We start from the raw sequence: 20,449 nt of genomic DNA, 5'->3' as shown, positions 1-20,449 counted from the left end.
TGTTAAATGTTCAGCTTACTTAAACTGTGATACATGCTATTGCTTAATGATTCTTTATACTTAGAAATTATTCTCTGTTGCATGAATGCTTAATTGAAATTATGAAGTTGTCATATTTGCCTTCCTATAAATGATTGCATGAAACCTTATTTGTATTCGTTATGCTCACTTGTTTCATTAGAAGTACATGTGCTTAGGATTTTGGTTCTGACACCCTACTTCTATGGTTTTTCGTAGCCGCAGGTGATTACTGAAGTGACTGGCTTCTGAGAGAATTACGAGTGTCACATTCTTGTTGGACGGTTCACAGAGGGACAACGTGGCTCAGTTTTACGTTATTTACTTTTATGTCATTTAAATAACTCTGATATATATCTTACAATTATTGCTTAAATACTCTTTCTTTCAAATAAATAAATAATTGTTTGGTTTGGTATGAATGATAAGTGCAAGCTCTATTGTGGTGTGTTTGGTTATCCAATTGGGAGTGAAACTGTAAAGGCCTCAGGTTTCTGGAAAGATTTTCGCAACGGTTTAAAAAAAAATCTGCATTTTCAAGGGTTATGAGTTGAGGTCGTTACATAAAAAATGGCCGAATCGTAATTTTTCAGTTTTAAGTTTTAAAAACCTCCTGAGGGTCAACTCCCTCATTTGTGTAAAAGCCATTAAAAAGGTATCCATGCACACTAGGACTCGTGAGAGCAATTTGGGGGCCGATTCATGTGCAAGGGAGAGGGATTTTGCAATTTGTTCAATAGTGCATTTCCACTATTTTTTCACTCAAAGAAGTGGGTTAAGGTAAAAAAACATTATTCTTAGCTTCTTATTGAGCTTTTTTTTAGGAAGATGACATTAAATCATCCAGTATGGCAATGAGGCACTCAAGTAATGAGTGGAAACCGATTGAAAATCGGGTGCAAGTATTGTCATACAGTTTTTTCGAGTAGTATATCTCGGTTAAAAGCATCATTTAGCCTATACGCGTCTCAATGTTGTAGCTTGCACATCAAGGAATTTGTCGGATAACATGAAATGGCAATACCAGCAATTATTCACTGATCAGAGAGAAAAATGATGAGAAAAAAGATGAGTGAACTAGAAATGGGGTAGGCGCAACCCTGGGAGGACGGAGATGAGCTCCCTATTGCTAATTGTGTAGCCCCTAGCATGGCATCAAAAGTAGGAAGATCTGCAATGAAGGGGAAAGGTGTAGTTGGTGATACTAATAGTAGTGTCGCGGGCACAAAAAGAAGATGAGCATGAAGGAGTTTTTTGAGAGGAGGTAGATCTAGAGGCTCTATTTTGAGCTTTTTCTCCCGTATGACTGTCCCTGTAGTGCAACCCGACATTCGTACTGCTATGACTCATCAGCATTTAGTCGAGCAAGTGAATGTCGCAGTTGAGAGATGGTTCTATGATGCCTACATTCCTTTCAATGAAGCAAATTCTTTTCATTTTCAGGCCATGGCAAATGTCATAACTAGTATCGGGTATGAATATAAAATGTCTTCATATCATACTTTAAAAAAAAATAGATATAGGTGAATGTATATTATGATAAGATGAGGTAGTCATGGAAAGAAGCTGAGTATAGCATCATGGCAGATGAGTGGACAAACAAAAAGTCAAGGACCCTGATAAATTTTCTTTTCTATTGCCCCAAAAAAACTATGTTTTTGAAGTCAATTGATTTGTCTTATACACATAAGCTATGTCATATAGGTGTGGGTGAGACGATTCGACACTTTAAAAAAACTTGGGTGCGGGAGGGTATATATATATATATAACTTATCCATAAAGCAAGCTCTCAATAAAAAAATCTGTTTTTCACTAGAAACAATAAAAATTTAGAAGTATTGCTTAATCAGATTTTAATCGAGTATTGCTCAATCAGATTTGGATTTATATACATTAATACAAAAGTTCATTCTTTTTACTTTTTTTATTAATGCATTTAATACAAAAGTTTGACCTACTCGGTTCTCCCCATTTAATACAAAAGTACATTTAATATAGAATCTGACCTACTCGGTTCTCCCCATTTAATATAGAAATTCATTCCAACGTAGGTTTCACTTTTTTTATTAATGCATTTATGACAAAGCTCTATAAAAAGTATAAACGAATGTAATGGCTCAACTTTTTATGACAAAGCTTTTTAAAAACAGTAAAAGAATGTATGTGGCTCAAACCATTTAATACACAATGTTTCAAACTTTCAAAGTTGTGTATATGGGACAAAACTTTAAATAATTTAAATTTTTTTTAATGTATCTATTTTGGACAAACATAACCCTGGGTGCAGGTTGACCGCACCGACTACTACACCCGCATCGCATCGCGTTGATGCGGGTGCGGCGACCTCTATGCCGAGTCCCTATAACATAGAACGTAAGACAACATACGTATTGTTCAAGGTATTTGATCAGGCTGTGGAAGAAGTTCAACCTCAAAATATTGTTCAATTCATTACTGATTATACAACAAATTATAGGGCAACAAACAAAGAATTGGCAAAAAATTATGGGTCATTCTTTTGAATCTCGTGTGTTGCCTATTGCATAGACCTTATGATTGATGACATCGACAACATGGATGAAATAAAGCATAGTTGAATATTGACAAGAAATTACAAAATTTATTTACAATCATGCATAAATTTTGAACTTAATTAGAAAGTACATTAGTGGTGTTAAGTTAATTCGTAGTGCAGTTATTAGATTTGCTAAGAATGTTTTGACAAGAATAAAAATGCACTAAAAAATGTTTTTATCGGATAAGTGAAATGCATATCCTCATGCACAAAAAGAAAATCAAGAGAAATTATAGATATCGTATTTAGAAGTGAATTCTGAGATTCATGTGTGAAGTTGTTGAGAATCACTATACCTTTGGTGAAGGTGCTTTGATTGGTTGACAGTGAAGATAGACCAGCTATGGGTTATCTTTATGAGGTCATGGATAAGGCAAAAGAGGTCATTAGAGATAATTTGAATGGGAAGAAAGAATTGTGCATCCCTATTTAAAACATCATTGAACATAGGTGGACTGAGCAACTTCATCAACCTTTTCATGTTGCAGTATATTATTTAAATCTTGCATTTAGATATTCTACTACATCTAAAATGGATAGAGAAGTCAACAAGGGACACTTGGATTGCATTGAAAGTTTGAACCCAGATTATGGCGTTCAAGATCAAATTCATAAGGAAATGAAAATTTATGATATTGGGAGACTTGCAACAGTGTGAAACCATGTGACGATGTGTCTAGGTAATTTATTTTATCTATTTCAATTTTAATTTCATATTGTTATTTAGTTATGATGTCTAGGTAAACCATGTGATGATGTGTCTAGGACCATAAATGCATGATGATTTGGAGAGAAAGTCTCATAAAAAACAAAGTCAGTTGGAGGAACATAAACACGAGAACTACGATGTACCTGAATAGTAGGAGAAACAACTTGAATTGCATCACAGAATCAGCTGGGAGGGAATCAGAATTGGCCTCTAATGGTTCAATCTCTTCTTGATCTACTCTTTCCAAAAAGGGTATAGTCACAACTCCTTGCCTGATCTCATATGTTTGCTTAAATCTATCAAATGGCACTCCATCATCATTTTAAATATTTGTAACTTCACTTTCCCTTTCTTTTTAAGGATAAGGCGTAAAAAAGGATATATCTTCTTCACTTTTTATCTTTCCTTTGTCTGCTCAAAGTAAAGGAGCTCCATAAACTCCACGTGTCTGGAATTCCAAAATTTCCTATTAACAAGATCATAGCATTTAAATCTCTTTTGTCATCTACAAACCCCAAAAAACAACATTTCACAGCACGAGGAGAGAGCTTATCCTTGTATCTCTCAGGTAATAATACAAAACATGTACAACCAAAGACCTTCAACATATTATAATTGGGTGCTACCCCATGCGGTATTTCATAGGGTGATGTGTATTTTAATCTCCTGATGGCATTCGATTAATTTGATAAACTACTATACAAGCAGCATCTGTCCAATAGACTTTAAATACATGACCGTTAAACATGAGAGCCTTGGTAGTTTCCAGAATATGCATGTTCTTCCTCTCTGCAACACCATTTTGTTCATGCGTATAAGGGCATGATTTTTTATGCACAATACCTTTCTCTTGGAAGAAATCCTCAAGCATACGACTAACATATTCTCCCCTTGAGTCTGAACGAAGGATTTTAGTTTAGAGGAGAAGTGAGTTTCAACCACTATACAATTTTCTAAAAATCTCAAAGAGTTCTTTTCTACTTTTCATGAAGTAAATTCTAGTGTAATCAATGAAAGTAAGAAATATGAACCTCCTTTAAACAACACTGGTGAAGGTTCCCAAACATAAGAATGTATAAGATCAAAAGCTCTATCTGATTCCACTATCCTAGACCCAAAAGGTAGATCATGACTTTTTGCCAACTGACAATTTTCATAATTTTTGACAAAAGGTAGATCATGACTTTTTGCCAACTTACAACTTTCATATTTTTTACATGCTCAGACACAAACACTGAACTTTTTAAAACAATCGGAGGAAAAAGATATTGAAGCTAAGAACTGGAAATGCGACCAAGTTGCTGATATCATAGCATAAAATCCTCTAAAATTGCAGCTCCTACACCAACTTTTGATCACTTCTGCATCCCCATGTCCAGCCAATCTAGGTAGTAGATGTCTCCTTTCTTACAGCCAATCCCAATCCTTCTCCCTGATGGCTAATCTTGCGCAACGTAGTCAAGTGAAGAAAAGGTAACAATGCAATTAAGTTTGGTTAGTTGTCCAACAAATATGAGGTTCATAACATGTAAGGGAACATGATGAACTTGAGAAACATTCAATTTTCCCACAGAACAAGTAGGGGTAACAGATCCAATTTTAGAGATAGGTTTAGAATAACCATCTGCAGTAAGAATAGAACCACTACAAGGAGAGCAATTGGCTAGAATATATTCATGAGTTGTCATGTGACATGAGACCCCTAAATGTATTAGCCAATCAGTAGAACTATCAAAGATGGGTGGAGCCGCGTTGTGCGGAGGGTGGGCACATGCCCACCTTGACCCACAAACTCTCCCACCCCCCCCCCCCCCAAGGGGGTATTGGTCAAGGTGGGATGCCTGACCCAAAGGGGGCCGACAGCCCCCACCTTTTCGGCTCTCCACATACCCTAACCTAACCTATCTCTCTCTCTCTCCTTTTTGTGTGGCCCCTCCCCCGATGGTCTGACCCCAAAGCCACAGGGCACAGCACAGGCCCATCGACCACCATTTGGAGGCACCGAGGCAGCCTCCGGCCATCCAAAGCACCACGCACGCCACTGCTGAGGTCCTTTCATTCCTGCATGCTTTACTTATTATTTTTTATTAGTATTTAATTAGTATTTTTACTATGATTTTTTTTAATTAGCATATGAAATTATGATTTAGGTTTTATGTTTTTTATTTACTTTTTCTTAAATAGTTACATTTCAATAACTAGAGTTTAACGCTTTTTATGCTTTTTTTCCCAACTAGTATTTAGGTTTTTAATGAAATGGATATTTCTAGTTATTTTTGTATTTTTTTTATTAACATTATACATGATCCACATGCTTGGATTTAGTTAAAAATTTAGGAGTTTTGTTATTTTTTGTTTCAATTAGTGTATTTATGAAAACTATAAATGAGGATTGAGGTTTTCATTTAGTTTTTTTCTAATAGCATGAATATTTAATTAGGTTTTAGAGTTTTTTTGCTATTTTAATAGCATTTAGATTTTTATTTTGTTTTTAAATAAGATGAATATTTAATTTAGGTATTTTTGTGTTTTTTAATTAACATTATACATGATCCACATGCTTGATTTTAGATAGAAATTTGGGGGTTTTGTTATTTTTTGTTTAGCTTATGTATGAAAACTATGAATGATGTTTGCTAGGATTGAGGTTTTCATTTAGTTTTTTTTAAAATAACATGAATATTTAAGTACGTTTGAGAGATTTTTGTAGCATTTAGATTTTTATTTTGTTTTTAAATAAGATGAATATTTATTTTATACATGATCCACATGCTTGATTTTACTTAGAAATTTGGAGGTTTTGTTATTTTTTATTTCAATTAGCCTACATATGAAAACTATGAATGTTGTTTGCTAGGATCGAGGTTTCCAATTAGGTTTTTTAATATCATGAATATTTAATTAGGTTTTAGAGTTTTTTTCAAAATAGCATTTAGATTTTTTTTGTTTTTAAATAAGATGAATATTTAATTTAGGTATTTTTGTGTTTTTTAATTAATATTAAACATGATTCTATATGCTTGATTAGTAATAAATACATAATTGATGATGTAAGAATTAGGGTTTTGATTTTGTATTTGTTTAAATGACATGAATTTTGGATTATGCCTTTAAGGTGTTATGTATTTTTCATTTTTAATTAGCATTAAATACGAATAATGAATACTTGACTTTGGTTAGAGCTTAGAATTTTAGAGGGGGGGTTGTTTCAATTAGCATATAGGAGAATTTTAGTGTTTTCCTATTCGTTTTATTATCTTTTGTTCATTCATTTTGAGTGGCTTGTACTTTTTCTAGTTATTTATAAAACATTTATGATGTCCTTTATAGATTTTTTAGAAGATTAACTAATTAATTAGCTATTTATTTGTAGGATGTTTGTGTTCCTTTGTCACGTCTTGTAGAATGCATTTCAAAATCGAAACTTGAGCTTAGTCACATTGCATTATTCATAAAAGGTATTTTCTTTGGTCTTTATATCAAACAAAGTTAAATTTTAGAGTATACAGGCATGCTATTATGATACTCTGCAGTTCTTAAATAATTTTATTTATTACTGGAAACGTGTTTAGTTTCAATCAAGGTTCCTAATTATGAATATGACACTCTAAGTTCCTCAAATTGTTTTGCACTTTCTAGTATATTTTATTGTCATAGAAATTATTTTTCCTTTTTACTGTGCATTTGTGCCCACCCTAGCTTAAATTCCTGACTCTGCCCCTGCTGCAAAGGCAATACCAGAAGAGGACGAAGGAGAAGATGAGTGGAAAACATGGACTGAATAGGCCAAGAGTTGTTGAATGTCCTGTTGAATACACTCAAGAGCCTTAGTCTGGCCACCTAACAAGATATTTGAAGTGCTATTCAAGGTAGGTGAGGATGGCTGGACACCACTAACGGCTTGCACCTCTTTAGGCTTCACAATGTCTTCACTGGAAGAGGCCACAAAAGCACCTATCTTCTTCTTAAGAGCTAGACAATTATTTTTCATATGCCCACAATAATTGCACAAGACTGAGCTCATATCAAACCTGAAACCTCTAGATCTACCACATCTCTACCTCCACTTCTACCCCTTGTTGCCTAGATACAACCAGAGCAGACTCTTTAGCCGTTTTCACACCAAGAGCCTTGTTCTTGGTTTCCTTTGCCATTAGCTCAGCCAACGCTTGCACAAAGCTGGGGAGAGATGCTCTATGCAGAATCCCATTGACACACTATCAGACTCAATGCACAGAGCCATGAGAAGGTCAATGACTTGATATCGGTCTTTAGCCTCAACCTCTAGCTTCTTACATTCCCCACACTTCTGACATTTCGAACATTTCACATTCGGAAGCATAGAAGTAAGAGCATCCCATAATTGTTGAAACTTCGTAAAGAAGGTTTGAATTGACTCCCCTTCTTGCCTCAAGTTTTTGAGATCTTGAGTCAACCGATATCTACGAGCCCAGTTAGACTGCTTATAGATTTTCTTCCTAAGCCTCGTCGAACATCACAATATTTAGAGCAATATTTTGCTCAACATAGCTCAATAGCCAGGATTTAACGTTGGCATTATCTTTGTCCCATTCTCCAAAGGCAATCTCCTTTCTTCTTTTTCATATACAAAAAGAGAAAGGGAGAGGGGGTTATGGGGTCCTCCTCCTCCTTCATGTGTGTGTGTGTGTGTGTGCATATATATATATATATATATATATATATATATATATATATATATATATATATATATATATATAGAGAGAGAGAGAGAGAGAGAGAGAGAGAGAGACGGTGGGAATGGGCTTTACAAAGTACCCCCTTCCCTTTTATAATAAAAGGAAACACCCTTTTATTTATTTTTTTAATTTATTTTACCCCTTCTTTCTATTTTACATTTAAAATTATATATATATATATATAGTTGTGTCCCTGTACCCACATTTTTTGAACTTGCCGGACCCTCTGTACCCGCACCCGTACCAATGTGACATAGCTCTCTTTCTTTCTCTTGGACCCATCTAGGTATCCACCATATCCAGGCCCCTTCACAACTATTCTAACATATTCAACCCAGTAGGAATAGTTGGTCCCATCCATTTTGATAGGGATGATATGAATAGTCTTTCTTCTCCATATCTCTCCAACCCCAAAACTACATATTAGTCCCATCCATTTTGATAGGGATGATATGAATAGAGTCTTTCTTATCCATATCTCTCCAATCCCAAAACTACAGATCAAGTGTCCGCACAAAAACAATAGTACCAGCACCAAAATAACCAAGAACCAGTACATATAATGCAGACCCAACAATCCCAATAAGAAAAACTCAATCAACACAATATTAAGAGTCACAATCTATGCGTCAAGGACCCAAACTTTATTCCAAGACACTCAAAGAGCAATCCAAAATGCTGAAGGCTCTATTTGGGAACCCGTGTTGGAGGGAGTTGCAAAGAGTCGGGGGAAGTAGAACTACTGGAATTCAAGGGAAATGGATTTGGGAGGAGTTGTGGACTCCCTCTTTTGTTTGGAAGCATAAACAACTCCTTCAAGGATTCAGGCTTGCAACTACTCCTGATTTCTCACCATGTTTGAGAACCCGTAGCATGGTATTTGGGCCGGGCTAGGGCCTATAAATTATATATTATGTATGCAGATATATTATGTGTATATATATACATATATATTATATGTATATAATATGTATGCATATATATTATGTATATATAACATAAAAATATACGATTTACTGAGGTAAAATCCTATTGTTTATTGAGGTAAAATAGGTGAATATAGGATTTACTGAGGTAAATGGGGTAAATTTTTTGAACCCTAGGAAATTTAGGAACCACTGGAATCCTTGTGATTCAAGGAGCTGCAAATACCTCCTCTTTTTAAGAGGAGTTCAAATGGGTATTTTGGAGTTGGAGTCGGCTGATTCCTAGCTGAAAATCTTGCCTCCCTCCAACTCCTCCCAAACGTCAGCCAATTACCCATATTCAGTGCCACGTCATATAACTGTCTCCAGTTACATTCCAACTCTGACGGCAGGCATCCAAACAGAGACTAACAGCACCCACACAAAATGATTAATGCTGCAAACAACACATACAGGCAGGATAAATCACTATAGAAGAAGAGACTATACCACCACCAACACCCAAAATCACTGTTACTGTCACCTCTATGCAGCCAAAGAAACTTCAAAACTCTACCAAATTGACAAATCAGGCCAATAACCAACTTCTGATAGGTTCTCTATACAAAAACGACCAAAACACATCCCAAAATCGACAGTAAATCCAAACTGGGCCCTATTTACCGCCCTTTTCAGAAAATCTCAGAAAATATCATAATAAATCCAAAACTTCACAGATGGGCCCGATTTTTTATCCAAACAACTTGTAAAATTAAGCTTGTTAAAAAATTCCATCTAATGAAATCTCGCTAATGGTATGGTCAGTGTTGATGTCAACTGCTCAAATTTCGAGGCAGTCCTTAAGTAATCCAGAATAGTGTCCTTCCAGGAATATTTTATCACAGACCCATACAACTAGAATATGGCTCTGATACCATATTCGAGCTATAAAAAGAACGATGAAAGAGAGAAGACAAGGAAACCCCTTAGAAAAGAAAACTTCATTGTAAAAGAATGTGCAATTAAAGCCAATATAGGGATATCCTCTTTCACTAACTAATAAAAATTGGACACTAATGGACCTCTTGCTTTGACTTCTATTCTACAGTTACACTAAAGTACACAAATGCCCTTATAATTACATGTATTTACATAAGATAAAAGTAAACATATTTCGACAGTTCATATACATATTTCGACAGTTCACACAGAATTAGAACAGTGATAACAGAAGATATTCCGAGTATAATTTTGGTGCAATAAATATTGCAGAACATCAAATCAGAGAATGAACATGCTAGCAAGCGGAGGTGTTATCTTCTTTCCAATAAAATCCTTCCTCCTTTTATTTGAAGAGACCCCTTTCAGCATGATTAAGGCTTACAAAGTCACTATTTTCTTCTCTTAGTCCTATCTCCAATTTTCCCTGATATTTTCTTCCTTCTCTGTGATAATTTAGTTTTCTAAGGGCTTGGAAAAGTCTTCTACATGTATATCATGTACACATTAGATGCATGTTTCTAGTAAATCATAATATGCAAGACTCATAAAAAGCAAGGATTCCCCCCTAAGCATCCTCAGTGAATCATCTTTCTTGATAAAAATTCAATGAAATGAAAAACAAAGTAGAATCACGCACCTTGACCATTGTCTCATGCAAGGCAGGCTTATCAAGGTACTCTCTGGCCTTTGCTGCTGCATATGGCTGTATAACATCAATGTCATCAGATGCTACACCATGGAAATCTCTAAAAAATCAATGTGGTTCAGAATGCACCAATGTTCAACACAAATCTTAAAAATTAGGACCTGCAAATCATCATTGTTTGTCACAAACTGAACCACGCGATACCATATGTCATCACTAACAAAATCGCCTGCCTTGTCAATCAACTGAAGAATCACATCAACATACCTGTAAAAATGCGGACAATAAAAGCTTAGATATCATGAGCACAACCTTAACACATGTATTTAACCATTCATTTATGAAACAAGCATGAGAAGAAACCTTCAGAACAAAGCCTTCTGACCACATAATACAAGCATAAGTGCATACAGAAGAAGCAATTGAAATGTATATGAAAATTAAAAAACCACTGGACAAGTGAAGGTAAAGAATCTCTGAAAGTTACCAAAATTTTGTAAGAAAAGAATATTTTATCTGATGAACAAGAACAGATTCAACAAAACTCATAGTTTCTCCAAAGAAAACCATCAGAGAAGGATTTCCTGAACTTCATAACCCACTGTTCGGTAGATAAAACAAAAATAAAGGACTTTACCATAAGAGGTCTGGAGCAAATTTCTCAGCAAGAATGGCAGCCTTCAATGCCAACTCCTCGCGCATTGCAAAGTCTGCTGTGCTCAGATACTGAAATCAAATGCAGAACAATATCAATATGATGCTGCTTCAGGAGGAAGGATGAACCTAGGACTGTCAATTGGTCGGGTACCCGAACCCACCCAAATAACAAATTTCCGGGTTTGGGTTTGGGTTTTGTCAGGTCATGAAAATGGAATCCCAAACGTGGACCCAGATAATTCCAATTTTTATTACTGAAAATACATATAAAATATTCGGGTCGGGTACCCGGCAAAAATCATAACCCAAACCCAACCTGATGTAATGAAGTATGCGGAAGAATTTAAGAATGCCAAAGCATTCACAATGTCCAACACGGACAAATGAAACAAGCACAAGAGAGAAAATCCACCAAGGGATATACGAAGGGCCTTATAATAAGGCTACACACATAAAAGAATATTTCTTTTATTGAAGAGGAGCTCTCTAAGAGCCATACAAAATACAAGGGGGGTTCCCCCTATTTATAAGAGAAGGGAGACCAAAGGGGGCTCCCAATAGAGTCGTTGGGAGCCCCCAACGGTCACAATTGTGACCGTTGGGGGCCCGAACGACTCCATTGTGGGCCCCCTTTTCGGTATCCCAAAATACATTTAAAAATAAAAAACAAAAAATAAAAAACAGTAAAATAAAAGAAATAAAACAAGTACCCCTATTGGGTACTTGTGAAAAGACCATAATACCCCTATCGGGTATTATGGTAAATACATCTATATTTATATATATATAGATGTATTATTACATATGTCTTAACACCCCCCCTCAAACTTTACGGGGAAATGACCGAAAGTTTGCCAAGAAGGAACAAGAAGCGAGGAGCAGGCAGGGCTTTGGTAAAGAAATCTGCAAGTTGATATTCTGAAGTGACATATGGCAGTGTAACTGTCCCACGAAGATATTCATCACGCACATAATGACAGTCCATTTCAATATGTTTAGTCCTCTCATGAAAGGTGTGGTTGCTGGCAATATAGATGGCACTTTTGTTGTCACAAGAAAGCTTCGAAGCACCGGTAATTTCGACTCCCATATCTTGAAGAAGACTTCGAAGCCACACAAGCTCCATTGTAGTAGTTGCCATAGCCCTGTATTCTGCTTCAGTAGAAGACAATGAGACTTTCTGCTGTTTCTTGCACCTCCAAGCAATTAGCGAATCTCCTAGGAAAACACAAAAGCCAGTAGTTGAAATTCGATCATTTGGGTTTCCTCCCCAGTCAGCATCAGTATAAGCCAGTAAGTCTAAAGAAGAGAGTGAGGATAGGAATAGCCCTTTAGTCAAAGTATTTTTGATGTATCGAATGATCCGGAGCACAGCATTCATATGCACAGATGTAGGAGCATGTTGAAATTGGCTTGCAGAGTGCACAACATGAGCAATATTCGGCCTGGTGATAGTCAGATAGGTGAGGGAGTCAATGAGTTGCCTGTAGGGCATAGGATCATCCAGCAGAACTCCATCCTCCAATCGAAGTTTAGCATTGATAACCTCTGGAGTCTCCACCTTTTTGTCATCTGAAATCCCAGATTTGGAACATATGTCTGCAGCAAGCTTCATTTGTGACAATATATACCCTCGAGGAGAGTATGCTACTTCTATACCAAGAAAGTACCTGAGAAAACCCAGATCAGACATATCAAAATTATGTTTTAACATATTTTTAACATTAAGAATACCACTTTCATCATTGCCAGTGATGATCATATCATCAACATAAAGCAGAAGGATGATGATACTATTACCTGCACGTTTAACAAAAAGAGCAGTGTCAGTATAACATGAACGAAATCCCAATTTTAACATGATATCACTGAATCTATCATATCAAGCCTTAGGGGCTTGTTTAAGACCATATAAAGCTTTTAATAACCGAAGAGTTTGACCTTGGTTAACATTAATTCCCGGCGGAGGGACCATATATACTTCTTCATTCAACTGACCATTAAGAAAGGCATTTTTAACATCTAATTGAAATATAGGTCATTTCTTAGATGATGCTACCGCTATTAGAGTTCTAACGCTTGTCATGCGAGCCACGAGGGCAAAAGTCTCCTCATAATCGATGTCATATTCTTGTGAATATCCCTTAGCAATTAATCTAGCTTTATAACGTTCTAGGGAACCATCACTTTTTGTTTTGACTTTGTAGACCCATCGACATCCTATAGTTTTTTTATTTGGAGGAAGGTGAACTATTTCCCAAGTTTTAGCCTTATTTAAAGCATCTAGTTCAACTTTCATTGCTTCAACCCAATGAGGAATATTTTTTGCTTGATTATAGTGGAAAGGTTCATAGTAAGAATGCAAGGCAATTAGACAAGCTCTATATTTAGGTGAGAGAGTTTCATATGAGACAAACCTATTAGGTGGAATTGATTCTCTAGAAGAATGCCTAAGGGAGGTTTCTTCTAGGGGTTCATTAAGCCGCAAGAATTTTTCTAAAGCACTAATAGGTTGTGCTTCCTCACGCCGAGTGTATACTTGGAGATTGTCACCATTAGTTGGTGATACACCATTATCATGAGTATGTTCTAAAAATTCTGGATGACTCAAAAGGTCATCATTTGAGTCTTCTAAAAGATCATTGATAAACATATAATCAATTTCATTTGGTTTTTCCAAAATTTCAAATCCATTTTCATCTTCTAAAAAGGTCACATATTTGGAGACAAATAATTTATTGTTCTTATAGTCAAAGCATCTATAGCCCTTTTGATTTTCACCATATCCTAAAAATACGCATTCTATTGCTTTAGGTGACAATTTGTCTCTTTTATGTAAAAGAACAAAGCATTTACACCCAAAAATACGAAGACGATTGTAGTCGGGTGTCATATTGAAAAGTTTTTCATAAGGAGAGATATTGTTCGATTTTTGAAGATGGCATCCTATTGATTAAATAGGTGGAGGTTAACATGGCTTCGGCCCAAAAACTTTTAGGAATATTTTTAGAAATAAGTAAGGATCTAGTGGTTTCTAAAATATGTCGATGTTTTCTTTCCGCTAGACCGTTTTGTTGAGGAGTTCTTGGGCAAGATTTTTTATGACAAATGTCATGTTGTTTTAGATATGATTGAAAATCATTTGATAAGTACTCTCCACCCGAATCGGATCTAAGAATGGATATTTGACTTTGAAATTGATTTCGAACTTTTGCATGAAATTCTTTGAAGAAGTTAAAAACTTCCGATTTAAAGTTAAGAAAATAAATCCATACATATCTAGTATAATCATCAATAAAAGTAACATAATACGAATAACCACCTTTGGATAGAACCGGAGATGGTCCCCATACATCGGAATGCACCAATTCAAAAGGTCTTGTTGTCACAAAGGTTCTAATAGGAAAAAGAGTAGACTTCATTTTTCCAAAAATGCAATCTTTGCAATTGATATCTTTTTCTTTACAAAACTTGTTTCCAAAAGGAAAAAGATACATTTTAGAGTAACTTGGATGTCCAAGCCTTTTATGCCAAGTTTCAATATTTTTGTCTTGGACATAAGTACAAAATGAGGTATTTGGAAGTATTAAGTTATCCATAAAATAAAGGTCTCCCTTCCTATGGCCTTGCCCAATCCGCTTCCCGGACCGGAGATCCTGCACAAAGCACCCTTGGGATGAGAAAGATATTTCACATCCATGGTCGGCTATTTGAGAAACGGAAAAGAGGTTAAGATTTAATTTAGGAACTATACTAACTTTTGGAACAAGAAAATTTTGAACATTTTTAGAATCAAGAGTTCCAATACCATTTATTTTAAGAAAAGTTCCATCGGCCGTAGAGACACAAGATATTTTTGAATTGGTGTGCACATTGGTTAATGCATTTTCATGATGAGTCATGTGAAAAGAGGCTCCGGAATCTAAAATCCAAGAGTACGTACCGGGAGGTGATGATGAGGCAATGGCGGCACCGGAGGTGGAAGAAGTAGCCTTTAGAATTTGTTGGAGAGCCAAGGAGATTTGTCCAAGAGTATCTTTGAGATCTCCATTCTTGCCGTCATCTTCTTTGGTGGATGATTCTTGAACGGAAGCCACATTTGGCTTGAATGCCCCATTTAGCATTGGGCAAACGGGTTTAATATGTCCCGGCTCATAACAATGATGACATATAATCATTTTTCATTCACCACTCCCTTGCTTACCAAAATGAGGTGGTTTGTATGTTTTAACATGATTGTCGGGTTTAGATACGGCAAGAACTTCCTCTATGCTTTTACCCATGCTATGCCTAGTCTCTTCTTGAGTAATCTTGGCAATAGCCTCTTCTAAGGGAGAAAACGTAGATCTATGGAGAAGTGAGGATCTAACTTGTTCAAATTGTTAAAATATGTTGTACATATATATATTTATATATATAGATCACGACACATACACATATATATATTAATTATATATATGTCTATGTGTCTATCTACATATATAAATATATATATATTTATATCTTTTGTAAATAGACCCATATAGGGGCAAAACAGTCTTTTTACTTCTTATCGCATATTGTATTTTTTCTCCTTTTCTTTTATTTCCTTTTTTCTTTCTTTTTTATTTTCTTTATTCTTTTCCTTTTCCTCCTTGGAATGGGCCCCACCTAGGGGGACGTTGGAGCATCCAACGGTCATATTTATGACCGTTGGAAGGGCTCCAACGTCCCTCTAGGAGCCCTTCCAAGGCCTCCTCTTTTGTCTATAAATAAAGGGGTTTCTCCCCATTGTAAAGCATGCTTCTTTGAAGCCTTTTGAGTGGAATATATATTTTTCCTCTTCTTTTGGGTGCCTTACCACTTTAAGTGGTTGTGTTGTTCTTTTGCCCATTAGTGGCTATTTGTGTATGTGCGTGCTCTCTTGTTTTGCTCTTGGAGACTTCATCCGGCACTTCATTACATGGTATCAAAGCCTTGGTTGATAAAGCTTCATCGGATCTTCTTTTGACAAGTAATATCCTTCTCTTTCGTGCATTTATATTCCTCTTCTACAAATGGCCAACAAGGATGCAAAAATCGACCTCTCATTCAAATTGGATGGGACCAATTATAGCATGGTTCATGAACAATGTTGAATTAAAGATTTGTGCAAATCTCGCCAAATTCAAGAAGGCTAATGAAGCTTGGTTCTTTATGAAAGGCATGTACACTCAAAGAGACCTTGCTAGGCATTTCTTCCTACAAGAAAAGGTAAGAGCTACTAAACAAGGTGATATGAGTATTAGGGACTACTATAGTGCCCTATCCTCTTTATGGGATGAACTTGTCCTTCTCGAACCCCAATGGGAGGGTAGTGCTATTGCTATGAGGCAAGAGCAAATGGAAAAAGAAAGATTTTTCCAATTTATTCATGGGCTTCGCCCCGAATTTGAGCAACTTAGAGGATCCCTTCTCCATAGGGCCTCTACTCCTCTAAGTGATATTTTGGCCGACTTATGTCAAGAAGAGACTCGTTTGGCATTAAAACGAGATGTTGATGAAGTTCATGCCGTATCTAGACCCGGCAACAATGTAAGGCCATACAAACCACCTCATTTCTTCAAAAATAATGGTGGTGGAGGAAGGAAAATCATTTGCCATAATTGTAATGAACCGGGCCATATTCGTCCGGATTGCCCAAGATTTAAAAAGAAGGTGGCCTCCGTTGGTGAAGCTCCTCCAAATGAAGACTCAAAGAAAGATGGTGACATAAAAGAGTCTCTTACTCATCTTACCGAAACTCTTCAACAATTCATGAAGATGAGCTCCTCTCAGTTTTCTTCTACACCATCCACTTCCGGCGCCGCTATCTCCTCCTTCCCAGGTATGACCTCTTGGATTCTTGATTCGGGTGCCTCCTTTCATATGACTCCGAATGCATCACTCTTATCAAAAACAAGTCTCAACAAATTTAAATCTTTTGTCTCCACTGCCGATGGAACAGCCTTGGATGTTGAAGGCATTGGGAATCTTGAGAAAACTTATAATGAAAACAAAGAATTTTTTGTTCCCAAAATTTGAATTATTCCAAAACTTAATTTAAATCTATTTTCCGTTTCCCAAATTACCGATTTTGAATGTAATGTCACTTTTTCACCTACCCATTGCTATGTGCAGGATCTCCGGTCCGGGAAGCAGATTGGGCAAGGCCATAGAAGAGGGGATCTTTATTATATGGATTTTTTGTCATTGCCAACCAAATCATTTTGTAATCATGTTCAATCCAAAGATATTGAGACTTGGCATAAAAGACTTGGACATCCTAGTGTTTCTAAATTGTATCTCTTTCCTTTTTTGGAAAAATTTTGTAATACAAATACATTCACATGCAATGATTGTATCCTTGGAAAAATTCATTCGCTTCCGTATTCTCATAGTAATTTTATGTCAAAAAGACCTTTTGAACTTGTGCATTCCGATGTATGGGGACCGGCACCCGTTCTGTCTAAGGGAGGCTACTCTTACTATGTTAGTTTTGTTGATGACTTTACTAGATATACATGGGTATACATTATTAAAAATAAATCCGATGTCTTTAATCATTTTAAAGAATTTCATATTCTTATTCAAAACCAATTTCAAAACAATATAGCTATATTTAGATCCGACTCTGGAGGAGAATACATGTCTAAAGATTTTCAAAATTATTTCAAAACAAATAGAATTTTACATCAACGATCTTGTCCTAAAACCCCACAACAAAATGGTCTTGCGGAAAGAAAACATAGACATTTAATTGAAACTACAAGAACACTTCTTGTTTCTAAAAATGTTCCTAAAAACTTTTGGGCCGAAGCTCTTCTTACCGCAACATATTTAATCAATCGTATGCCCTCTGCTTCATTAAAAAATGTATCACCTTTTGAAAAATTATTCAAAATTACTCCAGATTTTAATAGATTAAGGATATTTGGATGTAAATGTTTTGTGCTTGTTCAAGGACAAGATAAACTATCACCTAAAGCTATTGAATGTGCATTCATTGGATATGGTGAAAATCAAAAAGGTTATAGATGCTATAACACTCGAAATAATAAACTCTATATATCAAGAAATGTAAATTTTCTTGAAGAACAAAATGGATTTGATGTTCACACATCTAGAGAAAACCTTGACTATTCCTTCCTATTTGATCTTGCTCCTAGAATTGAAACACCAGATGCAAATACTTGCGATAATACTTGTGATGGCAACTCCCATCATAATGATATACTTCAGCATGGTAATGATTCTCAAGTTGAGAATCTTAATGAAATGAATGTATATACCCGGCGGTCAGGAATTGAACATCAACTTGCTCTTGAAAGATATTCTCAAGATCTCTCATTAGAAGAACCTATTAATGCACCTAGGAGATCTTCTCGTAATAGTAGACCTCCACAAAAATTTGTATCTTATGAATCTTTCTCACCTAATTATAGGGCTTGTCTCATGTTAATTCATTCATATCATGAGCCTACTTCCTTTAAAGAAGCTAAAGATCATCCACATTGGATTGAAGCAATGAAAGTTGAATTAGAGGCTCTTAACAAAGCTCAAACTTGGAGTATTATTCCCCAACCATTAGGAAAAAAAGCAATTGGGTGTAGATGGGTATATAAAGTTAAAACCAAGTGTGATGGATCTCTTGAGAGATACAAGGCTCGTTTGGTTGCAAAAGGCTATGCCCAAGAATATGGAATTGATTATGAGGAAACCTTTGCTCCCGTAGCTAGGATGACTAGTGTGAGAACTTTAATTGCCTTAGCCTCCATTAAACAATGGCCTATATATCAACTTGACGTTAAAAACGCTTTTTTAAATGGAAATTTATATGAAGAAGTGCTTATGGATCCTCCGCCAGGTCTTGAAATTGGTAAAGGAAATATTCTAAAGTTAAATAAAACTCTCTATGGTCTTAAACAAGCACCTAAAGCTTGGTATGATCTTTTTAGCAAAGTAGTTCTTGATAATGGTTTCTCCTCATGTTATACTGATACTGCTTTGTTTGTTAAAAATTCTAATGATCACATTACAATTCTGTTATTATATGTTGATGACATGATTATCACAGGTAATGATAAGAGAGGTATTAACCTTATTAAGAATATTCTAAAAGAAAATTTTGATATGTCTGATCTTGGTTATCTAAGATATTTTTTAGGTATTGAAGTTGCATACTCTCTCAAAGGGTATGTCCTCTCTCAGATGAAGCTTGCCTCCGACATTATTGACAGATCTGGACTGACTGATGACAAGAAGGTGGAGACGCCAGAAATAATCAATGCCAAGATGAGAGCTAGTGATGGCACTCCTTTAGCTGATCCCACACCTTATCGTCAATTGATTGGGTCGCTCACATACTTATCCATCACTAGGCCCGATATTTCTCATGCAGTTCATAGTGCAAGTCAATTTCAGACTGCTCCCTCCACCATTCACATGGCTACTGTCATGAGAATTATCAGATATCTGAAAGGCACCATAACAAAAGGATTATTCTTACTTTCTTCTTCACCTCTTACTTTACTTGCTTATACTGACTCTGATTGGGGTGGTAACCCCGATGATCGAATTTCTACCACAGGGTATTGTGTGTTTCTTGGAGAGTCACTTATCTCTTGGAGGTGTAAGAAGCAACAGAAAGTTTCACTCTCTTCTACTGAAGCAGAGTATCGTGCGATGGCCACTACCACCACGGAGATCGTATGGTTAAGAAGTTTGCTTAAAGATATGGGAGTCTCATTCTCAACTCCCTCAAAGCTGTGCTGCGACAACAAGAGCTCTATCTACATTGCCAGCAATCACACCTTTCATGAAAGAACAAAGCACATTGAGATGGATTGCCATTATGTTCGTGATGAGTTCCTACGAGGCACCATTCAATTGCCTTATGTTCCAACCGAGTACCAGTTGGCGGACTTCTTCACCAAAGCTTTGCCATCACATCGTTTCTTCTTTCTCCTTAGCAAACTCTCGGTGATCTCACCGTGTGTTTGAGGGGGGGTGTTAAAATATGTTGTACATATATATATTTATATATATAGATCACGACACATACTGTAAAGCCCGAAAAAAAAATCGTGTCCGACTCGTGTCAGACACGTGCCCCGCATGTGTCGGACACGAGTCAGGGTCTGCCCCCTGTGTCGGACCCGGATCCGGGCTGGATCAGAGCTCGAGCCGACCCGCGCCCCGGCTTCTCGAGAAACCGGTGT

General features: G+C 36.3%; 1 protein-coding gene across 1 annotated transcript in view; it reads right to left on the bottom strand.

Moving 5' to 3' along the window:
- Window positions 1-20,449, bottom strand: part of LOC149815364 (AP-2 complex subunit alpha-1-like) — a 124,035-nt gene that overhangs the window by 31,597 nt on the left and 71,989 nt on the right. Inside the window, exons 12-14 of the mRNA XM_089989408.1 lie at window positions 11,212-11,300; window positions 10,736-10,841; window positions 10,566-10,631 (exon numbers count right to left, since the gene is read on the bottom strand). Of these exons, the coding sequence (XP_089845534.1) occupies window positions 10,566-10,631; window positions 10,736-10,841; window positions 11,212-11,300 (261 nt within the window). The remainder of the gene's footprint in view (window positions 1-10,565; window positions 10,632-10,735; window positions 10,842-11,211; window positions 11,301-20,449) is intronic.

The sequence above is a fragment of the Nuphar pumila genome, chromosome 15 (assembly GCF_984573655.1).
Source record: "Nuphar pumila chromosome 15, dmNupPumi1.hap1.1, whole genome shotgun sequence".
Lineage (NCBI taxonomy): Eukaryota > Viridiplantae > Streptophyta > Magnoliopsida > Nymphaeales > Nymphaeaceae > Nuphar > Nuphar pumila.
This window is presented reverse-complemented; position numbering and strand designations above follow the sequence as displayed.